Source organism: Chroicocephalus ridibundus, chromosome Z (genome assembly GCF_963924245.1).
Source record: "Chroicocephalus ridibundus chromosome Z, bChrRid1.1, whole genome shotgun sequence".
NCBI lineage: Eukaryota > Metazoa > Chordata > Aves > Charadriiformes > Laridae > Chroicocephalus > Chroicocephalus ridibundus.
In genome coordinates, this window is record NC_086316.1 from 1,344,921 (window position 1) to 1,372,766 (window position 27,846).

The 27,846-nt window shown below is 46.5% G+C and overlaps 1 protein-coding gene across 1 annotated transcript; it reads right to left on the minus strand.

Annotated features, from left to right (window-relative positions):
• Positions 1 to 835: 835 nt before the first annotated feature.
• On the minus strand, positions 836 to 27,717 carry FAM81B (family with sequence similarity 81 member B). Its single transcript, XM_063320446.1, has 8 exons — positions 27,671 to 27,717; positions 24,596 to 24,839; positions 20,119 to 20,237; positions 13,374 to 13,503; positions 10,545 to 10,651; positions 6,263 to 6,398; positions 3,664 to 3,859; positions 836 to 1,246 (listed from the first exon to the last, which is right to left on the minus strand). Exons 1-8 carry the CDS (start codon positions 27,715 to 27,717, stop codon positions 1,140 to 1,142), a joined length of 1,086 nt encoding a protein of 361 aa, XP_063176516.1. The 3' UTR covers positions 836 to 1,139.
• Positions 27,718 to 27,846: the final 129 nt, after the last annotated feature.

Sequence of the window (27,846 nt, forward strand, 5' to 3'; positions counted from 1 at the left end):
CACTAGAGGATCTGTTAACATGCAAAGGTTCTGCCTGCAGGAGCAGGGTGGTTAATTGCTGGGGTGGTGTTCCCCGCTGGCTGCATCAGGGGGTTTCAGGTCCTGGAAACCACCTGGAATTCGTGGCCTTGAGAGAAAAGGCCTGCTTTTCTCTAGAGCAAAGAGCACAAGAGATTTGAGATACAGATTGTTGGAGGAGGACCGTGGTTATCTGAGTCCTCGTGAATTTTCTTCTCTGGGCAGTGGACAGTATTGGGCTTTGTGGAAACAAATGTACTGTAGAAATTAACAGGTTTCTATCAGAATTGCATTATGACCACCTTTTTTGTCTCTCTGCTGAAGAAATTGTATTATTTTCTTTTGGGAAGTTAATGCTAATATGTTTCTTTTGCCCTACTCCCAGAGTTTTTATCCATGTTTCCAGATCGATTTTTCTTGTTTTTTGTACCAAAGCAAAACCCACGATGTCAGTTACATTTTTGAGCATTCTACTGCAAACCACTACTAACTTTTACTCAAGCACAGAAGATGAGAAATAGACCCTCTTAATAATGTATCTGCTAATAATCGGCTTGCATTTTGTCACCTGTACCTAATTTATTAGCTAGCTTCAATGATCCAGTAACTTACTATAACAGGTCCAAATCATGCACCAGCAGATATTCTGATACCAGTTTTCATAACGCTATTACTACGTACACCTTGTGTGCAGCTGGAGGAATTTACTAGACCAGATTTTAAAATTTACACCAACCTAAAACTGATGTAGCTCACGGCAGGACTGGGCTAACCACACTTAATAACTGAGTGCTTGTTTTCTTAAAGTCCTGTAGATAATACCAATACTTCTGTATGAAATCTGCTTGTAAAATTTTAAGTCAATCCTTAAAGTTTAACTATTCTTCTACAGTGAAGTATCCTGTTGTAAAACTGGTGTGGTGCTGGTGTTACAGAGCTGTTATTTTTGTGGCTGCACAGTATTGTAAGTAGCAGTAACGTCCTTCAGGGACAAGGGAGAGCAAAATCAGGTCTGTCTAAAGCCACTTCTGTCTTTAACCCAAAGCTGCTCCTCGCTGGAGAGAGCACTACCAGAGTGGCCAAGGCTCGCGCCGGGTGTTCGGCCTTCTGGGAGGTGGCTTTCATCGTCTCTTTTTCATGTCTTTCTGAATTTTCTTCTTCTCTAGTTTCAGCTTTGCGTTCTGTATTTCTTTGAGCAGCTCCAGAGATTCATGAACGGATTGAAATCCTGGTGGAAGGATAGGAACAATTAATTAAATAGTGGTTACTTTCCATACATTAAAAGCCTCTTCTTTTTCTTTGCAAAGGTTTCTGACCCACGTTTAATAGTGAGCACATTAAATCCACTCTTATTTCATCATTTTGTGATGAAAAAAGACGTAGAATACCATCGACAAGAAACAGACCACCACAGACATGCGTCAGCAGCTTAGGTTGCAAGCTCCTTGCTATAGGAATCACATCTTCCAACACGTTGGCCAATGCCAAGCGTGATTACGCAGAGCCATAGACTGCAACTGGCACCAGATTTGTGGTGCGGAGTAAAGAAAATACTGCCTGGCTTGAAAACCAAGCGTATTTTTAGCCTTAAAGCGTGTTGTTCTTCCACTGAGCGTTGGGGGGTTTTGTTTGTTTTTTTTTTAAGTCCGCAGTCCTTATTTTGAGCCAAAGAGCCCGCGTTCCCACTGGATACTGACGCTGTTGCTCTGCTCGCCGGGTGCGGGGTTGGTGCCACGGATCTCCCTTGAGTAAGAGCCACCCTCCACCCGAGACGGACGCGGTTTGGGAGTGTTTGTGCCTCGGCATACAGGTATAGAAAAAGAAAGACGGGAGCATGCAGGCACACTTTTTTCCAAAAACAGAGCTATGGAGCACCTGATGCACCTCTGTCGGACCACTGTATGGTGAAATATTGTCCATAAAGACTGGAAAAGCAGGATTGTGACCTGCCGTTACCTGGCTGTTCCCAGATTGCAGTAACTTTCAAATTACAAGGGATGAGCTCTTCACATTTGTCCCGTGTGTCACATAGGCGTTAACTTACTAGCAAGCAGTCAGACTAACAACGGATTAAAATTAATTCTCTTACTCTTTTTTTTTTTCTTTTTCTAAAAGTGCTTATTGTAACATGGCAGCTGATGGCATGTTTCTCTTTTTGGAATGGTTGTTTAATATGGATTAATTTTGCCGCTGCTACGCTCTGCCTAGTGCTCAACCAAGTCGCTGCGTGGGGCTTAGAATTTTGTAAATTCCAGACATGTCTCTGACTTCCAAGACGCCCGTCTGTGCCGAGCACAGGCAGCTGCTGAGACAGTCTGGAGGCTGCCACTGTGCCCTTCTCCCTGCTCCACACCTCTTCCGTCACCTCTTTTCCCCCTTTTTTGGGGGGTCAGTTCCTGCCGGAGGACTGACATGGGAAAGAGCAGTTGTTGGACTTGAGTTTGAACACAAGCGTGGCCAAAATTGGGTCTAAACAGATGTCTCTGTCATTAATTTCTGCAGGCAGGAATGTGAAGTTAGGAGCTCTCTCTTTACAGCACCAGAATCTTTTATTCTGAAATGTCTTAGCTTTCTTGCAGATGCTGTCTTGGGCTTGCTCAGATGGTCTCGCAGGCAGCCAAAGCCCCCCCGTCTCCAGCTGCACAAAGCCCTTCTCTAATTTAGAGCTTGGTTTGCTGCAGCCTCGGAGCAGGGCTTGTAGGTGGGTTGCAGAGAGCGAAGGAATTGGAGCTGAAGGAAAGAGACGGGGTCTTTGATCACAGACAGCTTGGAAGAGGAGAACCAGACGCTTGAGTTTCGAGTGAGAACATGTAAGATGTGACGCCCTTGTGTGATGATTTTCAGCCATCTGTTCCCTTGGAGAGAGGGCTGAGGGGTTTTTTTTGGATAACCTGATGTGTTCACTGCATTTCCCTTATCAGCTGCAGGGGGAGGGTGTTACAGCAGGTCGGGTTTGAGGGACGTGGGATGGGTTACAGCGGGCAAAACCTTCCTTGTGAGGGCCACGTGCTGAGTGCCAGCCGAAAGCCTTTCTAACGCTGCTGAAAGTCAAGCAGCCGGGATCCTCTCGGATTGGTAAATTAGTTCATGGTCTGTGAGTTGCATTAATTGACTGTCCCCAGAAGAAGCAGCTGCCGTGAATTCAGCAACGTTACCCAACCGCTTCCCTGCCGGCTTGCGTAATGCCTGGTCCCTTTCGGGTGGCTGTAACTCATCCCGGTGCCTCCCTCCCCAGCTGCTGTTGGTGGGGAACGGGGACTAAAGGATGAAAATGATAGGAAGCCATCAAACGCGATCTCAGCAGCGGGATCTGTGCAAAAGGGAGTGACCTGTACCTCCCAGGGAAGGCCAGTGACCTCGCTAACAGAAGGAATAGGTACACTAAAAAATCTGGAAAACGGGTTGTGAAATTGCCTTTTAAATGATCTTACCTTGAGACTCTTGGGAAGAGAACGCAACCTGTCTGCAAACATTAGCTGTCTGGTTGCAGACAGCGGGCTAACCCACACACCCCCGTAAATGGGGGTTGGGGAGAGAAATGGCCTTTTTAATGTCTTTCTGTCTGTATTGGAAAGTATTTTCTGGAGCAGCGAGTTACTGTAGAAACATATTTTAAAAATAAATTGCATGAAAGCCCGTCCTCACCTGATCTGTATTCATTTTGGATTTCCTCAAGCTCCTTCAAGATCTGTCTTTCAAATCTGGTGATTCTTGCGTGTAGGTTTTTTTCATCACTTTTCATCTGGTTCAACTGCTTTTCGTATTTCTGCGGTTTATCCATTCGCTCTAGCTTTACTGACAGAAGTAGGAGATTTTCTTCTACTCTTTTTTCTGCTCTTTCCTTTAAATACACAACACGGGTTTACAGTGAGACACTTTGCATACGCTCACGTTAACCTGCCTCCTGCCAGCCATGCGTTCACCCAGCCTCGCTTCCTGATCCCGCGTGTGACAGCAGTGAGTAAATGCAGGTCTGGTGCCCCAGAGGATGTGTCCTTCCTCTCCTCCCCAACCAACTAACCCAATAAACTGGGAAAGGGGGGGCTGGGCCAGGACAGAGGGGCTTTTCAAATTATTATTTTATTTATTTCTTCATTTTAGATCCAGTGAATTGCTGTCACACTTTGCAACAAGAGACTGGGGACTCGGAAAAGCCATTTCAGGTTGCTTTCACGTGCCCATCTCAAGCCCAGGCCTTCCAGCCTACGGGTTGCAACGCTGCGTGTGAACCCAGCTCAGCCGCCGGCAGGAGTCACGAGGCTGAGCCCGTGCCAGCTGTCCGTCTGAGGGACGCCAAGCCGTCCTCTCCCTCTTTAGAGCTCAGCGCAGCTCTCAGAGGCAATTCCCCCCCCTCAGGGGGGGCCAAACCCAAGCTGCGCAGCTGCCCGCCCCTTCCTTGGTCTTCAAGTTGGCACCGAGTCCTCTGGTCACCTCCAAATCTAGTTGGTGTGATCCAGATCCTTGGACCTTCTTTAGCCCTTGCAGCCCAGGGGAGTCCTATGTCCCCAAGGCCATGGCTCTGCCTGCCGAGGGAGGTGTTTGCCAGCCTGGCGGAGCTGTCTGAACCTAAAGAGGGTTCAGCGCGGTGGTGGAACACGCTCCGAGTTTACAAACATTGCCGTGCGGTGCAGGTGGCTGGTGGAGGCACTCAGCCGCAGCAATAACCGAGCTGCTGCTCTGTGCTCCCAGACGGCTCCACCACCAGCATGTAGCTCGCCAGATCCATTGTCCCGATGGTCCATGCAGCCCCAGCCACAGAAGGACATGGACAGGACTGATGCTGGAGGCAGCTGCCAGGACCTGCTGCTGAAGTGGGATGAGCATCCTCCCAGTGCAGGTCAAAACCCATCTCCAACAGCTTTGTCTCCAGTGTTCATGTGGAGGTTTCCTTCAGCTCCCAGGGGCTGAGTTGTGCTTCCACTGACAAGGCTTCCAGGGAACCACCAGCTGCACACCTCCGTGCACATGTATGTGTACGCAGAAAAACAGATGCGCTCCTCATTCAAACCTATTTAAGGTTGACTTTTCCCCATCCCTGGAGGGACATCCCTATTTTTCCCATCCCTGGAGGGGTTCAAGGCCAGGTTGGACGGGGCTTGGAGCAACCTGGGCTGGTGGGAGGTGTCCCTGCCCAGGGCAGGGGGTGCCACTGGGTGGCCTTTAAGGTCCCTTCCCACCCAAACTAGTCTATGATTCTATAAAAGCGGCTTTGAAAACTTTCATTCCTGTTAACACTGTAATTTTTGGCACAGCGGTGTCCCTTAGGGGAGAGTAATCACGTATATTTCTGTATTTTCTGCAAAATAATCACATAAAGTATTAGTGGAGGAAGGGAGTTCAAGTGGAAGCTTTGAGATAGCAGCTGACGAGTCAGAAATGTTTTTAATGTCTTCCTGGCTGCACTAGGCGTTGGTTGCGTTGAATACGAGAGCTCACCATCAGATGGAATAAATGGAGATGGAAGTTTGGGAGTGTTTTATTTCCGAGCACCTTCTGACTGGTCTTTGATCAGGAGCCTCCATCCTGGTGCTAAGACACGGTGATCGTCTTTCGACTGCTTTTGAACTCTGAAGCAGAGTGAACTGCACGCAGCAAACGAGGAAAAACCTTAAAAGCTGGGAAGGGATTAATTAAAAGGTGTTGGTCCTGCACCAAGCGGCAACTGCTGCTGTGAAACCGAGACGTGCTGCGTTTTAACATACCGACTGCGGGATGGTGAAGGTTTGTCTGTATTTAAAACCGGTCAGAATTTGCACAGATCCCTCCCTGTTCCGAGCTTCCAGTGAATGAGACGGGGTGGCATCCCTTGGTGGCACCGATGGTCACTTTGGGACAGGAAAATATCTTCATCAGGTACGTCGGGGTGACACAGACGGTGTGGTGGTGCCCTGATCAAGTAAGACTTTATTTCCTGGGATGCCCGGAGCGCTGTGGGGTCTCCATCCTCGGAGATATGTAAAAATCACGGGGACGGTGCTTGAGCCCTGACTTTGCTGTTGGCCTTGTTTGAGCGAGGGGTTGAACTTTATGACTTCCACATATCCCTTCCAAAATACGATTACACGATTTTCACAACTCATCATTTCGCTGGCCCTGTCCCGGCCACCTGGTTTTGTGTAAGATCTCGGGTTTCTGCGTGCGTGATTTGGTACCTGCCGGGATGGAGGTGGCAGGAGCGGTGCTTCTCGCTGCCACCCCCATCAGGGCTGGTGGCCACCCCGGTGGCCGTGCTGGGGAGACTTACCAGCCTCTCCTTCACCGAGTTTAGGAGCTGATGCTGGTGCTGGGCTTGATCTGCTTCAGACCGCGTCAGCTGCGCTTCTGTCCATTTCCGATGGGTCTGTATCTGATCCCTGAAGTCACTTAGAATACTTGTCAGCCTAAAATTATAATTATTTTTTTAGCAACAAGACTAAGGTTTAGTCAGTGTTATGGGGGAGTCTTGAGTCACTTGAGTAAATTGTTTAAATTACTCTAAATCTCTTCAATAACTTCCTAAGAAGCCCTCAGCTCAATTATTTCATTAATCCTTACCTTGCAGGTTGTACCTACGTGCCAAGATGTGATTTCTGTAGTGTGGTCTACTTTAGGAAAATATCTGAGGGCTGAAAAATGTTAATTTCCCATTTGAATTAACTCTATTCAAGGTGGATGAAGGAACTACACTATCCCACAGAACATCAACTGCACTGCTGGGCATCGGGGAGAGCAGCAAAATCACTTGTGCTCTGAAAATGAAGCTCATAACAGTAAAAAAAGTTTGTAACTTAAAGATTACAAACAAAAAGAGAATGCATGGTTGCCTTTGAGGCAGAAGTCGGATGGAAATGTGAAAGCCGACCCAAAGGGAGCAGAGCAGGCAGCACCCAGAGGAGATGGGGAACCCCGGGGAAGAGCGGAGAATGGACGCTGCTCGGGCCAAATCTGCAAAACGTCGCGTTAAAGGGAACAATATCATTTAGATTTTGCTTTTCTTATGCTGCAACATGTAATTTACAACACGAACCACGACCAGGCATGAATTTAGGTCCAAGTTGCAGTCATACATACAAATTTTCATGCATGTGACCCGACTGTAGGAGTGTCATGGAAAATTTTAATGTAATTGCATAAATTTCTAACACATGCTTGCATACAAACAATGATCGCTTGAAATTTGTTTGGGCCTCAGTTAGGATGCAAACCAACAGGTAAAGAGCAGGATTTTATAACTAGACTTAATGCTTACGGCACTTCTAGTACTGAACATCACTTTCCAAAAGGGTGTTGGAGTGAAAGTGTTTTTATACCGGGTGATTGATAACAGCTTTGTATCAGTCTGATGAAGTGATAATTGCCGTCAGCAGCCACTGTAAATGTGGTAAAAAAACCCTAATGTTAACAAAAATCTCTCTAAGTGATATGTTACTGCAGTTTGCTATAAACAGTGTCTTTTCAATGTCTTCTACACAAGCAGTCAGTTAGGTCAGTTTATCACTATTACTCATTTTACTGGTTCTAGGATTTTATTTTTTAAGAATAAAAACTTGAGTTTGTTGGGTTTAGTCCTGCCACGTGAACACGCAACACAGAGTTTGCTTCCTGATCTCTGTTCATGAGAAAATAAAATGACATTGTGATGTTATGCTGATGATACTGGCCAGTGTCCACCCCGAGCATGGGAAGAGGAGGTATAATGAGTTTCCTCACACCTAACGGCGTGAGCCGTCTGACTGGAATAACAGAAATCACCATCCAGACGCAGTTCTGGCCAGCTCAGGTGGGGATGGAGACAGCGCTCGGCAGGAGCCACCGCTGCTCCCGTCCCCAAGGTCATGGCTCGCCAGGGCAGATTGTCACATCTGAGCATCAGTGGATGGGCTGAACAAGAGCTACAGCTCTGCTCGACCACCGCAGCAGGCGACTGCAGCACTGGCGCCTCTTCCCATACACCTTTCATGCCGTTACTGTCATATATATTTATATATATACATACATATATAACCAGGAGATTTTAGTCCATCAGGCATGAAACAAAGGTCTCATGCCATTGCTTGTGTTAATATTACTGAACAAATTTGGGGAATATCATTTTAATGGGCAAAGGTGAATTAACCATGAATGACACAACTGACTCTCAGCTTTGTTCAAAGGCCAAACCCAAACTTTGTCTAGTCGGCAGCTGGCATTGGACTTGGCATTTCCTTCCTCCCCCTTGGAAAAGGGAGGGAGACGGAAATACTCAAACCTAGGAAATATTTAAACCTAAAACCAAATTATGTGAGACTGTGTTTAGACCACTTAGGAAAGATTTGGCCATCAAGCAAAGTCTGCCTTGGGGAGAATGGGAAGAACTACAGAAATAATTAACGCAACATTTTAGAAAGTCATTTAACAAATACTGAGAATTATTTCCGTGAACCACACTAGCGGCTACGGTTACGTAAACCATGAGGTTTACAACTCGTACGGTTCAGACCAAATGATCACAACGGTCTCTTTGGGATGCAAATCCCATCAACCGCAGCCGGCGAGAGGCTCGGGGGGGAGGATGACAGTGGCGGGGGCCTGTCTCAGGAGGGACATGCTTGATGGTGACAAGGCGATGATTAATAATAAAATTATTATTATTATTAATATGAATAATTTGTTTCAGAATATTAATGGTTTCTTATCAATAATAAAACAGTAACATGTTTAATTTTATTTTAAACTTTCTTAAAAATGCTAATCTTCTTGATTAGCATCCCTCCTGCACGGAGCTTACAAAAATACATCTAGCAGGAGCAAGGTTGAAAAGGCAGATGATTCGCCACAGTCTTTGGTCCAGCAAAGCCCTGAAATATTGATAAGGGGATACCTGTGGGTATTTAATAAGAGAAAACTCCAGTTGTGCTACAGTAAATTTTCACGTGTGAAAACAGAACTTTTGGCGGTTGAATTGACTCTCTGCGGGTGAATGCAGCTATTCCACCCGAACCGACCCGAGAGAAAAGCATCCACTCCCCTCACTGTGAAGGGCCAAATTTCTGAGCAAGGCACGACTCCCACGAGATCCTGAAATATGTTTAAAATTCATCCAGTTTTCAGTAACGACATCATTTTGTACTTTTACATACAACTGCCAGACTGCAGTCAAAGACGACCGGGTCCCAGCCAACGGCGTGTCAAGTGAAGAGGTAACTCTGGGCTGTAAACCTGATTTAAACACGCCAAGTTTTATGGGGAAGCTCCAGTCTGTTCCAGAAGTTAAATTTTATTTTAGGTCTATAAAAAGAATACATAAATCTGGTAGACTGTTAAAGGAGCAATATAAAAGGAGATGGGCATTCCCCAAAGGGTAACCTATTTTAACTAAATTTTACATTAACTGGAATAAAATCTCAGTGTTTAGTAAATAGGTATTTTGGATTTCATGATAAATGCACAATGCCAGCATATCTCAGTCTCTCGAAAGCCATCTCTTCTCAAGCTTCTTCTTTCTGACGAAAATTTATGTAAGGTCTCCTTCACTTTTGAAAAACTCAGCATTTACTTCAGTTCAGTTTTCCGATTTCTTTCTTTCCTGGCATTGCTCCATTTTTCCTTCCCTCTTATTTTGGTTTCATTTCGTGTCCCATTCATCTCCATCGTTCTCTGCTCTCTGTCTCCTCCTTCCCTTTTCCCAGTCTTAATTTGCTGCCCACTTTAGAATGGGGGAATAACTTTCCCCGCTCACCCATTCCTTTTCCGGTTCTTTTGATGAGAACTTTCTTCTGTTTAATGTTCTAGCCTATTTTTACCTCTGAATACAATTCAGATACAATATTAATTAAAATAATTTTTATTCAAATACCTTGCCATTTTAAGGAGGGGAACTATTGCCTTTGAAATATCATTATTGCAGGGTTATTATAATTAGATTTTAAATTATTTGTGCTATTCAATGCTGGGCTGGTTTGCATTGTTCTGCATATGCTGCCAGATGCTTTTGTTCGTTGCATCCTTCCCTGGAGCTCCCCCCTCTCTAAAACTCATCAGGGTTAAAATGGCACCTTAAAAGTACTTCTTCAGCTAGAATCAGAAAAATATACTGCGTGGGTAAGAAACAAATAAATGGCGAGTCTGTGGGCACGTGAGGCTTCATCCTTGTGCTCACCTTCCTCAACCCACAGCACCCCCAACCTGGGCGCTGCCGGGATACGGGCGACAGCGCAAGTGCATAATGAAAACACCTTGATCTGCACGTCACAAATTAGCCCCAATTATAATGGTAAATCATGTCTTTGTATTTGGTGCCTTTCTTTTAAGTATGGGGAGTTAATTGGCTTCATACCTTTCTTCTTACAGGGTGGCATTTAGCGCCTCATTTTAACAATTAGCTTGCAAGACAATATACTTTCATTATGTATTTTCATTATTTTATGGCATAGAACTTCATTAACCTTCTCTAGGTGTTGTGAATGGATGTTAATTAACGGGTTTGTTTTGCTGTTTCATGGCAACCTGTTCATCACACTAAAGCGTTCAGAGTGAATTATCATAATGAAAAACCCACCATCACCTACTTGAAATCCAGAAGTTGCAACTGATGTTGTTGATCTCCCTGGACTGTCTTTAAATGCGAGCTTTGATCAGAGCTGGAAGTCTCTATCTTGCCTAATAGCTGCATTACCTAATGAGAATTCAACAGAGAACGCCTTTATGAGCCAGACCGTGAGCACTCACATTTAAATATGCATTATGATTGCTAGCATGGAAAAATACAGCTGACATCAAGGTACAGCTACACAAAAATTAACTTTTCTCACAAATAATTTCATCCCCTAAAGACTGAAGACTGGACCTCGGAGCCGACAAGGCTGCAAGACCTGCTGAAGTCAAAGCCTTTGTGGATTCAGGCTTCACTGTCGCGCACAGGTGAGCAACGCTTTCTTTATTTGACCAAAGCACTGGACACCTCTCAAATCCCCCCAGCGGTGGCAGGAACCGAGGGGGTGGCCTTGAGCCCTGTGCCCTCCTGGGTGCAGGGTGTCCCAGGTACCTTCTGCTCTCCCACTCTTCTTTGGTTGGAGATGCCCCTTTCAAAGGAACATTCATTGTTGGGGTGGGGGGACAAGACACTGCTAGAGACTGCTTCAGCGGCCTGACCTGCAGGCCCTCAGCTGGGACGCAGAGGTGGACTCACGAGGTGAAGCCAAGCAACCCACGTCCTGTGGGGACAGACACTGCCCTTTGGTGGCGGTGGCCTGACTGCACCGGGCAGGAAAAGCTGGAAACGTCTCATCTGGCAGTCGTTATTTCAGCTCTCAGAGGGTCTTGCAAGCCAGGGCCCTGAGCTGCTGGTCCGTCATCTACAAATCTCTGTCTTTGCACATCACTATTAGTGTGAAAGTGTGACACCAAGGGCTCCCGATGCATCAGAGTTGGAGCACAGTGGAGCAGCCTGGAAACACTGTGGATGCTACAACAACTGCATCTGCTATTTCAAGAAAAGTTGGATGTCCACGTGCCTCTGGAAGATGGAATGTGAGTGACTCAGGAGGCTGGAAGCCACCAGAGAACCCATTTCTTGCATGACCTCATCCTCCAGGAGCTTTCCCTCTGCGACCTGGGTTACGTTACCTGCTAATGCAAGGAGACATTTCATCCTGAAGGGCAGTCTGATGCGAGGGATGAGGGATTCAGCCTGCTTACCCCCAGTTAATAAATTAAAGGGCTTGTGAAATCGCAGCGTTTTTCTTCAGAGATTTTACACCGAATAAGCACAAAAAAACCCCTGGCCAGCAGATGCCACCGCCTGTTTGGTAGCCATGGCACGTCAATGTCGAAAAGGTGCCACTGAAGACTCATGATGTTGACTTGGTACCTTCTTCCTTTACAGCAACAGATGACTCCTTTTCAGAAATCTTTTCCTTTCTTCTTTCCTACAGTCACGTGAGAACAACTTTTTCCCTTTTCAGCTGAGGATCCTTTTCTGCATCCTGCTCATTGTCTAGCCTGACTTATTTTTAAATGATTTTGTGTACTGTTTCATGTGACTCTGACAAACACACCTGCTCCATTCCCCGTTTCTATATGAAGAACATTTTTCATAGGTATTCAAGGAGACATATGTCCAAACAGTGTCTTTTAACAGAATTCCAGGTAAGACATCTTTGTTTAAGTTCTATCATGAGTAATTTATGGTCATTTATGAAATGAGGATCCCCAAACCCTAGAATACTTTTATTATCACCTTACGTCTATTATAAATGCCACTACCAGGTGAAGATCGGTGATGAGTGGTGTCCCTCAGGGATCTGTATCAGGACCAGTATTGTTCAATATCCCCATCCATGACATGGACAGTGGAATCAAGTGCACTCTCAGCAGGTTTGCAGATGGCACCAAGCTGAGTGCTGCGGTTGATACACCTGAGGGATGGGATGCCATCCAGAGGGACCTGGATAGGCTGGAGAAGTGGGGCCATGTGAAACTCATGAAGTTCAACAACACCCAGTGCTGGGTCCTTGGCTTGGGGCAACCCCAAGCACAAATCCAGGCTGGGTGGAGAATGGCTGGAGAGCAGCCCTGAGGAGAAGGACTTGGGGGTGTTGGTGGGTGAGAAGCTACACACGCCCCCTCAACCTATGCTGGCAGCCCAGGAACCCCCCGCAGCCTGGGCTGCATCCCCAGCAGCGTGGGCAGCAGGGCGAGGGGGGGATTCTGCCCCTCTGCTCCGCTCGGGGGAGACCCCCCTGCAGTGCTGCCTCCAGCGCTGGGGCACCAACAGCAGAAGGACACGGAGCTGTTGGAGCGGGGCCAGAGGAGGCCCCGGAGATGCTGGGAGGGCTGGAGCCGCTCTGCTGCGGGGACAGGCTGAGAGAGCTGGGGGGGTTCAGCCTGGAGAAGAGAAGGCTCCAGGGAGACCTTCTTGTGGCCTTGCAGTACCTAGAGGGGGCTTCTAAGAAAGATGGGGGGGACTGTAGGGATAGGACAAGGGGTAATGGCTTTAAAATGAAAGAGGGTAGACTCAGGCTAGAAATAAAAAGGACATTTTTTACACCAAAGGTGGTGAGACACTGGCCCAGGTTGCCCAGAGAGGTGGTGGAGGCCCCATCCCTGGGGACATTCAAGGCCAGGCTGGATGAGGCTCTGAGCAACCTGATCTGGTTGCAGATGTCCCTGCTCATGGCTGGGGGGTTGGACTAGATGGCCTTAAAAGATCCCTCCCAACTCAAACTATTCTATGATTCCACAGTATCATGGAAAATAGTTTTTAATTAAAAATCCTGATAAATTGTATAAATACCATATCAGCCTTCAGTATTGATCAGCAATTAGGAAAAGGAGCAATAACTATATATGCATAGTCACAACTCACCAGGTGTTTCACTGTAGGCTTCTCTACTCACCTTCCTCTCAAAATCACCAACAAAATTTTTGAGGGCAGAGCGAAGGTCATAAATCTCTTTATCAGTCTTCTGGGCCTCACGCCTGATAATACTGATGTCCCCCGACAGCTTTGCAATGCTTGCCTCGCATCTGCAGTCAAACCAGAGACAAGAGACCCTCTGCAGGGAGATGCTGGAGGGTGGCTGAAGGCAGATGCTGGTCTCCACGCGCTGTGGCTGGATCAAATCCAGCCCCCTGGTGCCACCCCAGAGAGCAGCAAATAGGCAGAGACACCCCATTGCAGCAGCCCTGGTCTTTCAGACATGACTGCCCATTAAGAGATCTGCGGGAGGTGATGGCGGGGCAATCCCCGTGGGCTCCTCGTACCGTAAACCTCCTGGTGGTGCCCGCCTACAGCTCACCCTGCCAGACCCCGTCCCCCTGACTTCCCGCCATCCAATCTCAGTAAATTAAATTAAATCTGAAGTGTAAATTGAGAGGCTAATCTGCACCTTGAGCATCCCCAGCTGTTTGATGCCCACCAGAAGAGACAGCACGCTGCTGCCACAACCACCCCAGGAAGTGGCAGGGTCTGCTGGCTGGATGCAGGAAGATCACTTCTAGAGGAAAAAACATTGATGTCTTGTAAGGAGCGTTTCTTGTTTGCTCTTTAAACTCTTCCAGTTGCACTCAGCAAAACATCCCATCACACTGCTGGGCATGTTGAGCTTGGAGAAGAGGAGGCTGAGGGGAGACCTCATTGCCCTCTAAAACTCCCTGAAAGGAGGGTGCAGAGAGGTGGGGGTTGGGCTCTTCTCCCAGGGGAATAATGACAGGACCAGAGGAAATGGGCTGAAGTTGCGGCAGGGGAGGTTTAGATTAGATATTAGGAAGAATGACTTTACCGAAAGAGCGGTCAGGCACTGGAACAGCCTGCCCAGGGAGGCGGTTGAGTCACCAGCCCTAGAGGTGTTTAAGAAACGACCAGATGTGGCACTTCAGGGCATGCTCTAGTGGCAGAGACTGTAGGGGTTTTTTCTGTGTGTATGGTTGGACTCGATGATCTCAAAGGTCCTTTCCAACTGTGAAGATTCTGTGATTCTATGATTTAAAATGGACAAATGAATGATGTGAGCGTGGCAGCATTAATTGAGTAGCACAGGACTGAAAGGCATTCATCCAGCTATCCTTTCCAGCTGGAATGAGCGACTGTTTCAGCCCTTGTCTTTAATGTCCACACATATATATACACACACACATTATGTATGTATAGTATACATGTACATGTATGTATACTATACATATATGTATACTATAAATATATGCTGTAGTCTATACGAAGTTATACATATAACATTATACATACACTTAACATGAGCAAGGAGACATGGACTTCCCCTTCTGCACCCCTCCTGCACATTGGCCCCCGAGGAGTAACTGTCTGCCCCAGTGCAGGTGGTACTTAGAACAGGAGCGTGGAAAAAAATACCTTAAGGCCACAAAGTAGTGCGCAATTTAATATAAATGATGGAATAGAAGTTGAGAGAGGAAAACAGCTAAGTTTTAAAATGCCAGAGAAATTACCATCCAAAGCACCACCACCAAATAAAGCTGGTGCTGTTGACAGATAAAGGATCTAAAGAGAAATTTTGACAGTTTAAATAGACCAGCTTTTTGTCATCTCTTGAGGATGCTTAGATATTGCGATACACCTACAGAGCGCGTAGCTCAAGGAAATAAAAGTTACTGCAGATAATAGAGGCTTCGTACAAAGGCCAGAACTTTGATCAAAAGAAACCATTGATTCGGAAAACAAGTACAAAATAGCTGCGAAGGTGCATACGATCTGGAGGGGGCTGTTCTGGGGCTGGCTGCCATCGCAGCTTCTCCAGCTCCAAACCCAGAAGACGAGCCGTGGGCCAGCGAGGGAAGGGCACGGGGGGACCATGGTCCCTGGGCAGGAAGGTCCCGGGGACAGTCAGTACGGTGGGGGATGGGGGCTCCTCACACCCACGGGGCTGGGGGAAATGGGGTGCTAACGCCCAAACGAGAGGAGGCCGCAGTTGAGATGGGGGGTTGATGAATGACTGGACCCACATGTGGGGCAGCTCTTTCAGCAGAGGTGAGGGGATCGAGGCTGACCTCTCCCTGGGGAAAATCCCACCCCAAGGCAATGATTGCAAGGATTTGTGAGAAGTGCACAGCATGAGAAAGAAAGGGATTAACAGATCTGTAGCAGTAAGAAGACATAATGGAAGGGGCTTTGAGCAAACAGGTCTACTGGGAGGTGTCCTTGCCGAGGGCAGGAGGAATGGAACTGTGTGGTCTTTAAGGTCCCTTCCAACCTAAAGCATTCTATGATTCTATGATTGTCTAGAATGCAAGGGACCTTTAAGATCATCAAGTCCAACCATTAACTCAACACTGCCAAAACCACCATTAAACCACACCCCTCAGCACCATGTCTACAACTCCAGAGATGGTGACTTCACCACTGCCCTGGGCAGCCTATTCCAGTGCTTAATAACCCTTCCGGTGAAGAAATTTTTCCTAATATCCATCCTAAACCTCCCCTGGTGCAACTTGAGGCCGTTTCCTCTTGTCCCATGGCCTGTTCCTTGGGAGAAGAGCCCGACCCCCCCTGGCTACCCCCTCCTTTCAGGGAGCTGTAGAGAGCGAGAAGGTCTCCCCTCAGCCTCCTCTTCTCCAGGCTGAACACCCCCAGCTCCCTCAGCCGCTCCTCACAGGACTTGTGCTCCAGACCCCTCACCAGCTCCGTTGCCCTTCTCTGGACTCGCTCCAGCACCTCAATGTCTTTCTTGCGGTGGGGGGCCCAAAACTGGACACAGCCCTCGAGGTGGGGCCTCACCAGTGCCCAGTACAGGAGGACGGTCACTGCCCCAGTCCTGCTGGCCACACTGTTCCTGATACACGCCAGAATGCTGTTGGCCTTCTTGGCCACCTGGGCACGCTGCTGGCTCATATCCAGCCACTGTCAACCAACACCCCCAGATCCTTTTCCCGCAGGCAGCTCTCCAGCCACTCTGCCCCAGCCTGTGGCGTTCATGGGGTTGGTGTGACCCAAGTGCAGGACCTGGCACCTGGCCTTGGTCAACCTCACACCATTGGCCTTGGCCCATCCATACAGCCTGTCCTGATCCCTCTGTAGAGCCACCTTACCCTCAGGCAGATTGACACTGATTCAGTTACAAGAGAAAGAAACCTGAATATTCTATACAGAGAATACTTAAAAATAGGGGATTTGATAGTAGGATCCAAAAAGCCAGAGAATTAGGCTTGCAGTGTGGGATTACTGCAACTACACCTGCACTACTGCGTGGCCTGAGGGGTCAGAGCCCTGGCTGGAGACCTGCAGATGTGACGAGCTTTGCAAGGACTCTCAGCTGATGCACCTTAAGTCTCTGGACCTGCTCAGATCTCACTTTCCCTACACATGATATTGTTATTATGTGCGAAGTAGTTAAATGCATTATTGCTGTTTGACAGATTGAGTCCAGAAGAGAACGGGGATACCTGCAACTGGCTTAAGCCTTGCTCTAATTTGATATTTCATGTAGGAGACATTCCGCAGCTTAGAGCGAGATCGCGGTTTTCCAGTCACAGGGAACAGAGGCTGGAGGGAGTGTGAGCAGCAGTGCGGACGGTCGGGGAACGGCACAGAAAGTGTGCCTCTGCGAGATTTGCATATAAATTAAAAAATATAAAGAAATAAACGCTTCTGATGGCTATAGCAAAGCATTTAATTAGAGATGGGAATATAGCTACCTGCTATATGTTCAAAGAGGTTTTTCCTCCAAAGTCAGGGAAGGAACAGGACATATCGGACCGCTGCACTTGGTGAAATATTGCATTTTCTGAAGGGTTGAGTCATGGGTACACGTCACTGCCTAGAGCTATGCTGGACTTTTTTCTCAGCAACAAAAAAGTTCATGAGAAAAATAAGTAAAATGTAACTATCTGTGTAAAGTGCATTTTTTCCTCATTTGTGCATTCAGTAATTCTTCTGTTGGTGAGGCTGAAGAGAATGAATTAGTATTTATCAGAAGTGTGGCTTTTTTTACAGTTGATTACCTAATTCTTATTACTGTAATACATATTCCCATGGCCAACGGAATTCTTATTAAGAGTTAGAAGACAAGTAAAATATATGGTTAATTTAATGGGAATGCCACTATAGCTGAGATGCTGAAGGCTGTTTTTCTTAAAGATCACTGCTATTTGACACATCAATGTTTACACGATGTAGAAGTGTGGTCAGAAAGTCCGAGAATTAATGGACAACCACCTCAACAGTTGGCAAGAGGTCTCCATCTATTTTTCAAGGAAAGAGAGAGTAAAATAATAGACACAATTTGAATTACAAGAGCTAATCCACATCAATCCTTTACACACTGCAGAATACAGGAGGATGAATCATCTGCTGTGAGAAACAGCAGTGGTTCCATTTAAGGTTCATTTCATCCCAAATAGTCTTGGATTAAGGTTATGCTGCAAATCAAGAGGAAAACTGTCATCGCAAGTTTGCATTAGGAAGATTTCTATTAATTCAATAAATGTAAATTATATGAACACGTGCATTTGACTCCAGTCACTCTGGGCTCTACTTAATATACGTAGCAATTTTAAATCCTGAAACTCAAGAGCAAAGAAAAGTGAAAAATCAAAATATTAATCATCACTGTAATGGCACTCCTCTGCGTGTCATTCCTGGCTCACTCCTCAACCACGGCACTGGGCAGGTACGCAGCTGAGGCTTGGCATTTCCAGAGGGGAACTTCAGCAGCAAGAAAAACAAGAAAGTGCTGGTGATTCATGAATCACACAAAACTACATCGTGCTTTAGCTTAATGGCGATCATTCACATAAAACTGCATTATAATGTTACTGTTGAAATGCTGTGAAGAACGCCAGCTCTGTCTCTCCAGTGTTTGGATGAAGCTAGAAAACCTGCCATTTTCCTTTTTCTCTCCTTATAAATAAAAGAGGTCTTAGGACTTAGTTTCCAGCACCATAGGGTGATGACTTGGGTCCCCTCATGATAGTTTTTGATCTGCGATCGCGTATGTGTGTTTTGGGATACACCCTTCTACTCATGGGAAAGACCAACCTGCACACCCGAAAAATGGGCAAGGAAGGAAGAGGAAGATGGGCCTCATCAAATGTGTTGTTGTGGACCTCCACAATTGCTTGATCTCTTGTTTCGTCTGGTTGCTTTTTTTTCTTTACACAAGTGGAAGTGGAGTGCTTGTTTTTTCCCCCCACAATTACCCCGTTTTCCTGTTTTCCCCAAGTGCTGTTGCTTTCCTCTGCTGCAGGCAAACGCTCGAGCACAGAAGATGGGAGCAAGCCCTGGTGCAGCTGGTGAAGGAAGGCCTCACGCCTAGGAAAACGCTAGGAAAAGAGGAGCGAGACACTTCACCCGTTGAATGTTATGGCTTCGCTAAAATCATATCGTCTAGACAATCTGCCGACTCAAATTGGGAAACATCAGGAGGCTCTTGCAGGATCACCTCCTACTTTGTTCCAATGCTAATGAGCCACAAGATTAAAAAAACCCATCTTTTTCCTGCCAACTTTGAATGTGTTGCCTTCAGCTTCTCGATTTGGATTCTTGGGTCTCTCTGCATAGTCTGGAATACTTTGGCACCCTGTGATTTTTTATCTGTCTCTCCTGGTAGTTATACATGGAAATGAAGACATCTCTGGATTTATTTTTTTTCCATGATCTATATACATAGATGTATACTTCTCTCAGCCAGAAATTTTCTTCATCCCACCACCATGTTCCTGGCTCTTTACACCATAAGTTTTTAATTCCAGAAAGGGGACTCTGGGCTCAGTACAATATTCGGGTATCAGTCTCTGTGCCATACATACAGCTAAAAAAATACAGTTGTCCTCAATCATCCCACATCGCCAATATTCTTAGTTACTCTTAATTACCACCTTGTCCTCATTTGACCAATTTTTGTGTTACCCACAAATTTAAATAGCAGTGTTTTATATGAAAAACATAATGATTAGTCTCAGGAGAAAAAAACTCCAGTATTAGACACACTGGTTCAGGGAGATTTCTTCCTTAATTATTACTTTTCCTGATATATCAGTTCAGACAGTTCTTAACCCATGTGCTCTCTTGATATTACATAGCACAGTTTCACTTTGTCTTTCTTTTAATCATAATATTTTGAGTAACTAAGCACTCCATAGAAGTCCTCCTGTGTTACGTACATGCAATTACTTGCACCAATGAAAACTTATTACCAAAAGAAGAAATCAAGTTTACTCAACAAGACCTACTTTTCAAGAGAGGAAGTAAAGATTTTATTGAAACAACAGGAGAGTTTCAGTAGGAGGAAATAACCACTTCAGCTGAAGTCTAGCCAGACCCGAGAAGAAAAAAAAGTTCTCTAAAATGTGAAGAATCTCTCTATGTGCTTTAGGCAATCCTGCTCTAACAGGGGAGTTGGACTAGATGATCTCTAGAGGTCCCTTCCAACTCTGAAGATTCCGTGATTCCGTGATTCCGTGAAAATGTTAAGTGTGTGATGAAGAATGAGACAGGAAAATATAGTTATTCTTCCCTGGTTTGATAATCTTTCTAACACGGAGAGTGCAAAGCACAGATCTGGCATGAAAGTGGAGATATAAAATGAGTGAAAAGTACATTCATGCCCACTCTGAATCTGCTCTGCACAAATCGACCAGCGGAGATGCAAATGAGGGCCATTATGCATTCCTTACCTCGCCACTCTTCCACGCAGGTCTCCAAGACCCTGGATGTATTTATGGTCCAGACTGCGAACAGCAAAATTAGTTTCTACTGCGGCACCGTCCCTTGTTCTTATTTGCCTCTCCAAAGCCTGTAAATTCAAGACCATTAATGCACTTCTGGTTTTCTATTTTGTTTGGCTTTTTTTTCATTTCAAAATAGGGTTCAAGGCAGCGTTTATGTCAGCAGGTCTAAAAGCTTGTTTTATTTTCTTGGAGAAAGTAACCGTGTGTTTTTCTTTCAAAAATGTATCTCTGCGTAAATAATATGTTAATTTTTTCCTTAAAATACGTGCGTTACGTTGAAAAGTCTAGCATGCAGAAAATAGGAAATGCAAAAATTGGGAAATGAATTTTATTGACCCCCTCAAACATCCGCAGTACAGTGCAGCCCATAATAAATAACACACGTATTTTTTCTAAGCCAGGCTCCTTTCAGCAGGGGACACCAGGTATTTCTAGGAGGGAGGAGTGCTCTGCGGCAGCTGCGGGCGCTGCAGCCGGGCTTCACAGGGTGGACCAGGCAGAGCAGAGATGGGCACAGGGTCTCTGCTCCCAGCCCAGCCTGCCCACACCACAGACTGTAGAATCATAGAATTGCCCAGGTTGGAAGGGACCTTTCAGATCATCCAGTCCAACCATCAACCCAACACTGACAAAAACCATCAGTACACCATATCTCTGAGCACCACGTCTACCCGGCTTTTAAATCCCTCCAGGGATGGCGACTCCACCATTTCCCTGGGCAGCCTCTTCCAACGTTTGACAAACCTTTCCGTGTAAAAATTTTTCCTAATATCCATCTAAACCTCCTCTGGTGCAACTTGAGGCCGTTTCCTCTTGTCCCATGGCCTGTTCCTTGGGAGAAGAGCCCGACCCCCCCTGGCTACCCCCTCCTTTCAGGGAGCTGTAGAGAGCGAGAAGGTCTCCCCTCAGCCTCCTCTTCTCCAGGCTGAACACCCCCAGCTCCCTCAGCCGCTCCTCACAGGACTTGTGCTCCAGACCCCTCACCAGCTCCGTTGCCCTTCTCTGGACTCGCTCCAGCACCTCAATGTCTTTCTTGCGGTGAGGGGCCCAAAACTGGGCACAGTGTCCAAGGTGGAGTCTCACCAGTGCCAAGTACCGGGGGACGATCGCTGCCCCAGTCCTCCTACTCACCACCCTGTTCCAATTCTGATGTCCAAGGCAATGCGCCGCACTTGGCACATACACAAACATGTCCTTAACATGGCTTTGGCTCCAGTGAGGGCATGGACCTGCTGTTAAAGCACATCCCAGGTACACCCCCCCTGCCCTGAACGTGGCTACGGGTCAGTGTAGGCAGCTCTTATGCCTTGTTTTACCCTTGTTGTTCGGTATGTGGCCTGATTTCTGATTTATTGCACAGTATTCAAAGCCTGATCTAAAGATGGAAGGAGTAACCACCCTGCAGGCTCTTCTGAAGTGGCTCATCCTGATGGTATCTGAATGTGTCAAAAGCATTAATTTTAGGAAGCCCTTGTGCGTCTGCAGTGACCTTTTACAGATACGGAGCGGAGGGGGAGAACGGTTTCTAAAATCTCCCGATTTTACTTCTCAGGTTGAAAGGAGAGGCCTGGAGCTGGTATTTTGGTGTAACTCAGCCCCACACAGCACTTCAACTGATCAAAGCACAGCTTTTACCCCTTTTTATGCAAATATCCTATTTGTGCAAAAATGGAGTGGCTTTTATTGACTTTTTATTTGAAATGATTCCCACTGAGTGAATTAAAAAAAAAAAAAAGGGGGGGAAGGACAAATAGCAAGGAAAATTTCAACTGCCTATCCTTAAAGTTTGGCACAGTTGTTGCAGAGAGGTTTTAGAGGTTTTCCTGTCCTGCAGGTCACACAGGCTCATCCCACCACCCATCCAGGTTCCAGCAGGGTTGTGCTGCTGCAAACGCTGAAAGTTTGGTGAAGTTGATGTGGAGAGGTTTTCCCGTCCTGGCTGGAGCTGGGGCAAACGTTTTCCAGCGTGGAAATACCCCTCACACCTGGACCCTGTGCAGCAGCACTGTCCCGCCTCCCCGGCAAAAGGAGACCCTTCAGCATCCATCAGAAGTGGGGGACGGGTGAGCAGAGAAGGCAGTAATAACTCTGGAGTAAAATTCAATGCAAATCTGTCATTTATGCAGTAATTCCTGGACAATCCTGCCCCCGCCCCTGGACACAGAGGGTTGGTAACTGAAATACCGAGTGTATCGGGTATTCCTATTTTTGTTCTGCGTCAGAAAATAACGTTCTCAAAGGCTGGATATACTGCACAATTCAAGTGTATTTTTGGTAGTGTTTTTGGCAACACAAGTCTGATGGCACAGGGCCACAAAAGCGCCGAATGGGATCACCCCTCCCTCGCTGGCAAAAGTGGCACATTCATGAGGATGGAGAGCAGCAGCCTCACGTTTATCAAGGGAAATCAATATTCTCTTTCTCCAGCTAGTTCCCTGGGCTCCTGGCAGCGCTCCCACCCCGGAGACTACCAGCCCTGGGCAAGAGTGAGCCACATGCCGCTGGGGCATTTTTCTGACTCTGGCAGAGGCGTGTGTTTACTTGGGCTCAGCTCCTTTCCTGGTGGCCATGGCATGCCAGTGTCTTCCCCAAAGCAGGCTTTTTTCATAGAATCACAGAATGTTTTGGGTTGGAAGGGAACTTAAAGCCCACCCAGTGGCACCCCCTGCCCTGGGCAGGGACACCTCCCACCAGCCCAGGTTGCTCCAAGCCCCGGCCAACCTGGCCTTGAACCCCTCCAGGGATGGGGCAGCCACAGCTTCTCTGGGCAACCTGCGCCAGGGGCTCACTGCCCTCACAGCCAACAATTTCTGCCCCAGATCTCATCTAAATCTCCCCTCTTTCAGTGTAAAACCCTTCCCCCTCGTCCCATGGCTCCCCTCCCTGCTCCAGAGTCCCTCCCCAGCTTTCCTGGAGCCCCTTTAGGGACTGGAAGGGGCTCCAAGGTCTCCCTGGAGCCTTCTCTTCTCCAGGCTGAACCCCCCCAGCTCTCTCAGCCTGTCCCCACAGCAGAGGGGCTCCAGCCCTCCCAGCATCTCCGGGGCCTCCTCTGGCCCCGCTCCAACAGCTCCGTGTCCTTCTTCCTGCTTTGGGGAAGATTTGGAGTATGGGTGAGTCACATTTCCTAGCAGATCCCTTTATTTATTTTTATTTTCAATTCTTGAGAAATTGACGTTGCTCAACCACTCTAATTTGCTGCGTGCCAGAAGCAATTCTCCAAACCTCCACTAATTCTGTAGTGTCTTTGATTGACATGACTCACTCTGCTGTTTTCTGTGCTGTCGGTGCTCTACCCTTGTCAAACCCTCGCAACCCAAACACACAAAGCAAATACCACCTGAGATCAGGACCTAAAGAAGAGTAATTTACAACCAAGGGAAAAGATGAGATTCAGATGCTGATAGCATCTCCGGCATTTTTCTAGCAAAACAGTCCTGTACGTACTTTACCTGGATAGGGTTAGAGGAATTGGATGATCTAAAATAAGTAAGTGGTTTTATAGCATTGCTTATCACTATAGGATCAAGATCTTGAAAATAAAATCAGTATGAAATGAAGACAGACCCTAGTTATAATTCAGATTAATTTCAGGTGAAACACAATTGCATACTTCTTAAGATAAATGTACAGCAGATCAAATATTTCTCCAAGTACACAGTAAACAAAATGTATTATGATTTTAGCAGCATTTAGTGAATTTAGTGGCATTTGTAAGACATTTAACACTTCAAAGGACAAAACAAATCTCTGGAGAAGTCTATTTCAGGATATTTTCATATTTTAGATCTTTGTCCAAAAAAGGTGCTGGTAAGTTTCACATATAAATTAGGCGAGTAACAGCAAGTAATCAGAGGTCCTCAGCCAGTAAAAGGCCATCCCATGCATTTCCAGCACAGAACCATCAGTCAGTTTAAATAAAACGTGAACCTAAACCTTCCCAGTTTGCACTGAGCTTTGTGAAGACTTTCAGCAATATTGGATTATGTTTGCATGCAGAAGTTATACAAAGCAGTAGAACTTCGGCATCAGGAAAAGTAAGAAGTAAACCCAAACTTGCATCTTGATGCTGTATGTTAGATTAAAATACAGGTTGCTCCTGATTTTCCTTGGACTCAATCTCCCACACTCCAACAAAACCGAAAGCAAAGAGAATCTGAACCTTTGCATTAAAACACCACCAAAACTCATTGATCTGCTTTTTGTTTCATTTTGCTTTCCTTTTTTTTTTAACTTTACTTTACCTAGTCCCCTCCCTTCTGTTTTCACAAGTAACTGCAAGTGCCACTATACAAGAAAAATTGGACTTTAACTAAAATGGTCATGTTGAGTACTTTTCTGCTCCTGAAGCCAATATTAATGCGGAATGGACTACAGGCTAGAGCTGCACCAGTAAAGCAGGGGAATGCTCCTCGGCATGTATTACCTCAACGTCCTGACTGAGCTTCTTAACGATGCTCGTAATGGTGTGGATGTGGCTTTCCAGCAGCCGCCGGGCAGCAGTCTCCCCGTGCTGATAACCGTTGCTTCCCTGGAGGTAGGAGGCGATGTCGTCTTTGATTCGGAAAGCCTGATGGAGGAGTAAAGCCGTGGTCCTCTCCTGGCTGGACAGCCGCTCTTCCAGCAGGCGAGCCCTGTCTCCAGGGTGAGGAGGAGGGGAAGGGTCTCTCCTGTGAACACCAAAACCCCGGTGTCACACCAGCCACGGCAAGCAAGCCAAGGGATGCGGGTGTTGGTGGTCTCCTGCCCACAGTGGGATCAGTCTCAGCCCTGGTGGTCCAAATTCTCTGTGGTACCAGGGACTTTGATGCTTCCACACATTACTTATGCGTCCCTGCAATCCAACTAGCAATAACAACCTCTCAACGCAGGGCTAGCATTTGGGCATTGGCCCCGTTAATGCCCTTGGAGATGTAAATGACAGTTTGGCAGCTGTTAGGCAAAACCCATATAGCTTAAGGACCTGGGCTTATTTTTCAGAGGTTTCAAGGTACTTCTGTAACATACCATCATCGCAATCCTCATTTGAACCTCTTCCTATCTCATTTTTAAATCAAGGCAAAACCAGTGATGCCCTTTGGAGACGTCTTGGTGGGTACAGTGATGCTCCTGCAGAGCATCCCCAGGAACACGCACTGGCTGAGAGAGGCAGAAGGCGAGCTCCTGCCAAGTACAGCAATGCTTGGGTTTGCTTTTCCTTTGTATTATTTACACCTACCCACTGGGAAAAAGTCTGAAATCCTAATGATTTTCTTTCAGGTTTTTTTTTTCTCCCCATCCGCCTGCTGAAACCCAGGGGAATGAGCCAGGGGCTCAAACACGCCCAGTGAAACTGGGGGTAAATATAGAAGAGAGGAAGGATGTTGCAAGGATCTGAAACTGGCAGGTACAGAATGAAGCTCAATTTAGATCAGCACAATCTGGAGTTTGAGGGAAAATACAGTCACCATTTACTTTTTTGTAAAAAGCCAGAGAGAGATTTAATTACTGCAGAAAGCTGGGCTCGCATGTTATCTAGAAAATGAAGTTTGTTTTATGTCTTAGTGTAACTTGAATGGCATATTTTTTACGCTCTCAATGCTATATGAAGTACCCTTTCATGACACAGTTTAGCTAAACCCTGCAGCTTAATGATGAAGAAAAATACCCAGTTAGTCATTTGGGAAAGCAGTCATACGCGTTTTCTCTTGATCTCTTGCTTTTAGACTGCTATAAATAAAAGTTCTGATGTAAAAATAATTTTTAAAAAAGAAAGGAGAAGAGAAGAGAGTTCAGCTACCCTACTCGATCAATACACAAAATGCAAAGATGACAGTTTAATGACTGAAGTGCGCCTAAGGATATTCTGCAACAAATTTTACAAGCCATATGGGCTGCAATGATGTTCTGCAGCTGTCTGACGTCTGCGTGTACCGGGAGCTACTTTACGTTTATCTGCGCAATTAAGGTTTTAAAATAAACATAACCTTTGGCAGCCATGAAGTACCACCAAGATCTGAACACTTAATTTCAATCTTTTCTTGGTAAAAACTCTAAAACATCAAGATGACCGTCACTCTCTTCTACTTGTGACAGCAGACGTCATGGGTTGGAAATGAAGCGTGTCTACGATCTGTTTTTTCCCCTTCAGTTTTCAAAAGCATCTTGTTTCTTACAAACCATCTTTTTAAAAGAAAATAATATAATGCTTTAGAGGAAAGTGGTTGTATGAGAATGTAAGTTCAGTGAAGTCCGCTGATGCACAGCCCACCCTCCGTAGTCAGTCTCAAGGCTTGGGCTAGAGGTGTGGCTACAGCAGCTTGACAAGTTACAAACTCTGACCTGACTTGTCCGTGACCATGACTGTAGACCGCAGTACATGAGGAGTGGGACACCATAACTCAGTGCACTCTTCAGTAAGTCAGAAACAACCCTTGGCACTCTGCACTTTCTGTGCACCCAACCAGCCATGTGGCCCACGGCTCCGCTGGTGTCCGGCAGCGCAGGAGCAATGGCTCGATTTCAGGCTGAGCCCTGCTAAGGAGTTGCAAAGGACTTGATCATATGATCTCTGAGGCTTCATTTGCCTTTTCACCTGCCTTGCAGCCACTTTCCTCCCGAGGAGTCCCAGGGAATTCCCCTCAGAGCCTTCGTGGGTAGCTGGGATGGTCCCCATCACCAGAAGGGATAGGTGTTGCTCTCCCGTCCCTCTCTCCTGCTCTTTCCTCTGATCCTTTTCCTCTGACCCCACTCCCAGTCATTTGGTCCCATTTTTACATCCAGATCAGCACAGGGGGAAGAGCTGAGGAGGCAGCAAAGGAAAAAAAATACAGAAAAAAAATGGAAACCAGCAGTGACTCATCAGGCTAACAAGAAGTTTTGCTGTCACAATTACTGTCTGGAGCCTGCAGGACACCCACCAAAGCCAGCACCCGGACCTGGGGGGTTTCTGAGCCTTTTCATGTCCCTGGGCTGGAAGCCCCCGCTGGCCGGCCAGGCCCCGGGCAAGCTGTCGTGGGCTGGGAGCACATCTCTCAATGCAAACGTCTGGGAGCAGGGGAGATAGCTGCCTCGCATCACCTCCCATAAACGTCTACCTCCTCGTTACGAGGCTGGGACCGTGGTCACCCTCTACCCTCCGTCACCGTGTGCCAGTTTGAAGGCTCGTATGCACAATCAGGGCAACAAAACACCCTCCATCCTCTGTCGCCACCGGGACAGGTACCAAAGATTTAGATACGTCATTTACAGAAATTAACTTCTGCTACAAACCTCATGGGCCTTGTAATTTAAAATGAAAATTTTAGTTTTGATTTTGTTTGTCTTTAATAGAACTAACAGGGATTTAGGAGGTCTGAGCCACTTTCATTTATTAATGACCTCCTTCAAAAGATTGTGTGCTCTAAACACATCAATTATTATTATCAGTCATAATTATTATTATCAGTCATAATCTCCTCTGAGTGGAGAAGCCGAGAAGGTTTTTCAATTCCAAGGACTTCATATCCTAAGAGTACTTTACATTAGTTGCTCATCCCACGTCAGGGTGCTTTCTGCAGGCAGAGCCATCTCCCGTGGCTCAGGGCCAAGGCAAATGAGATGCTCCATTCTCCAGCTGAAGTGCTAAAGCATCCACGCTAATGGCCTTAAGTATCCAGGTATTACCAGCACAGATACTGCTAGAAAATGAAGGAAGCT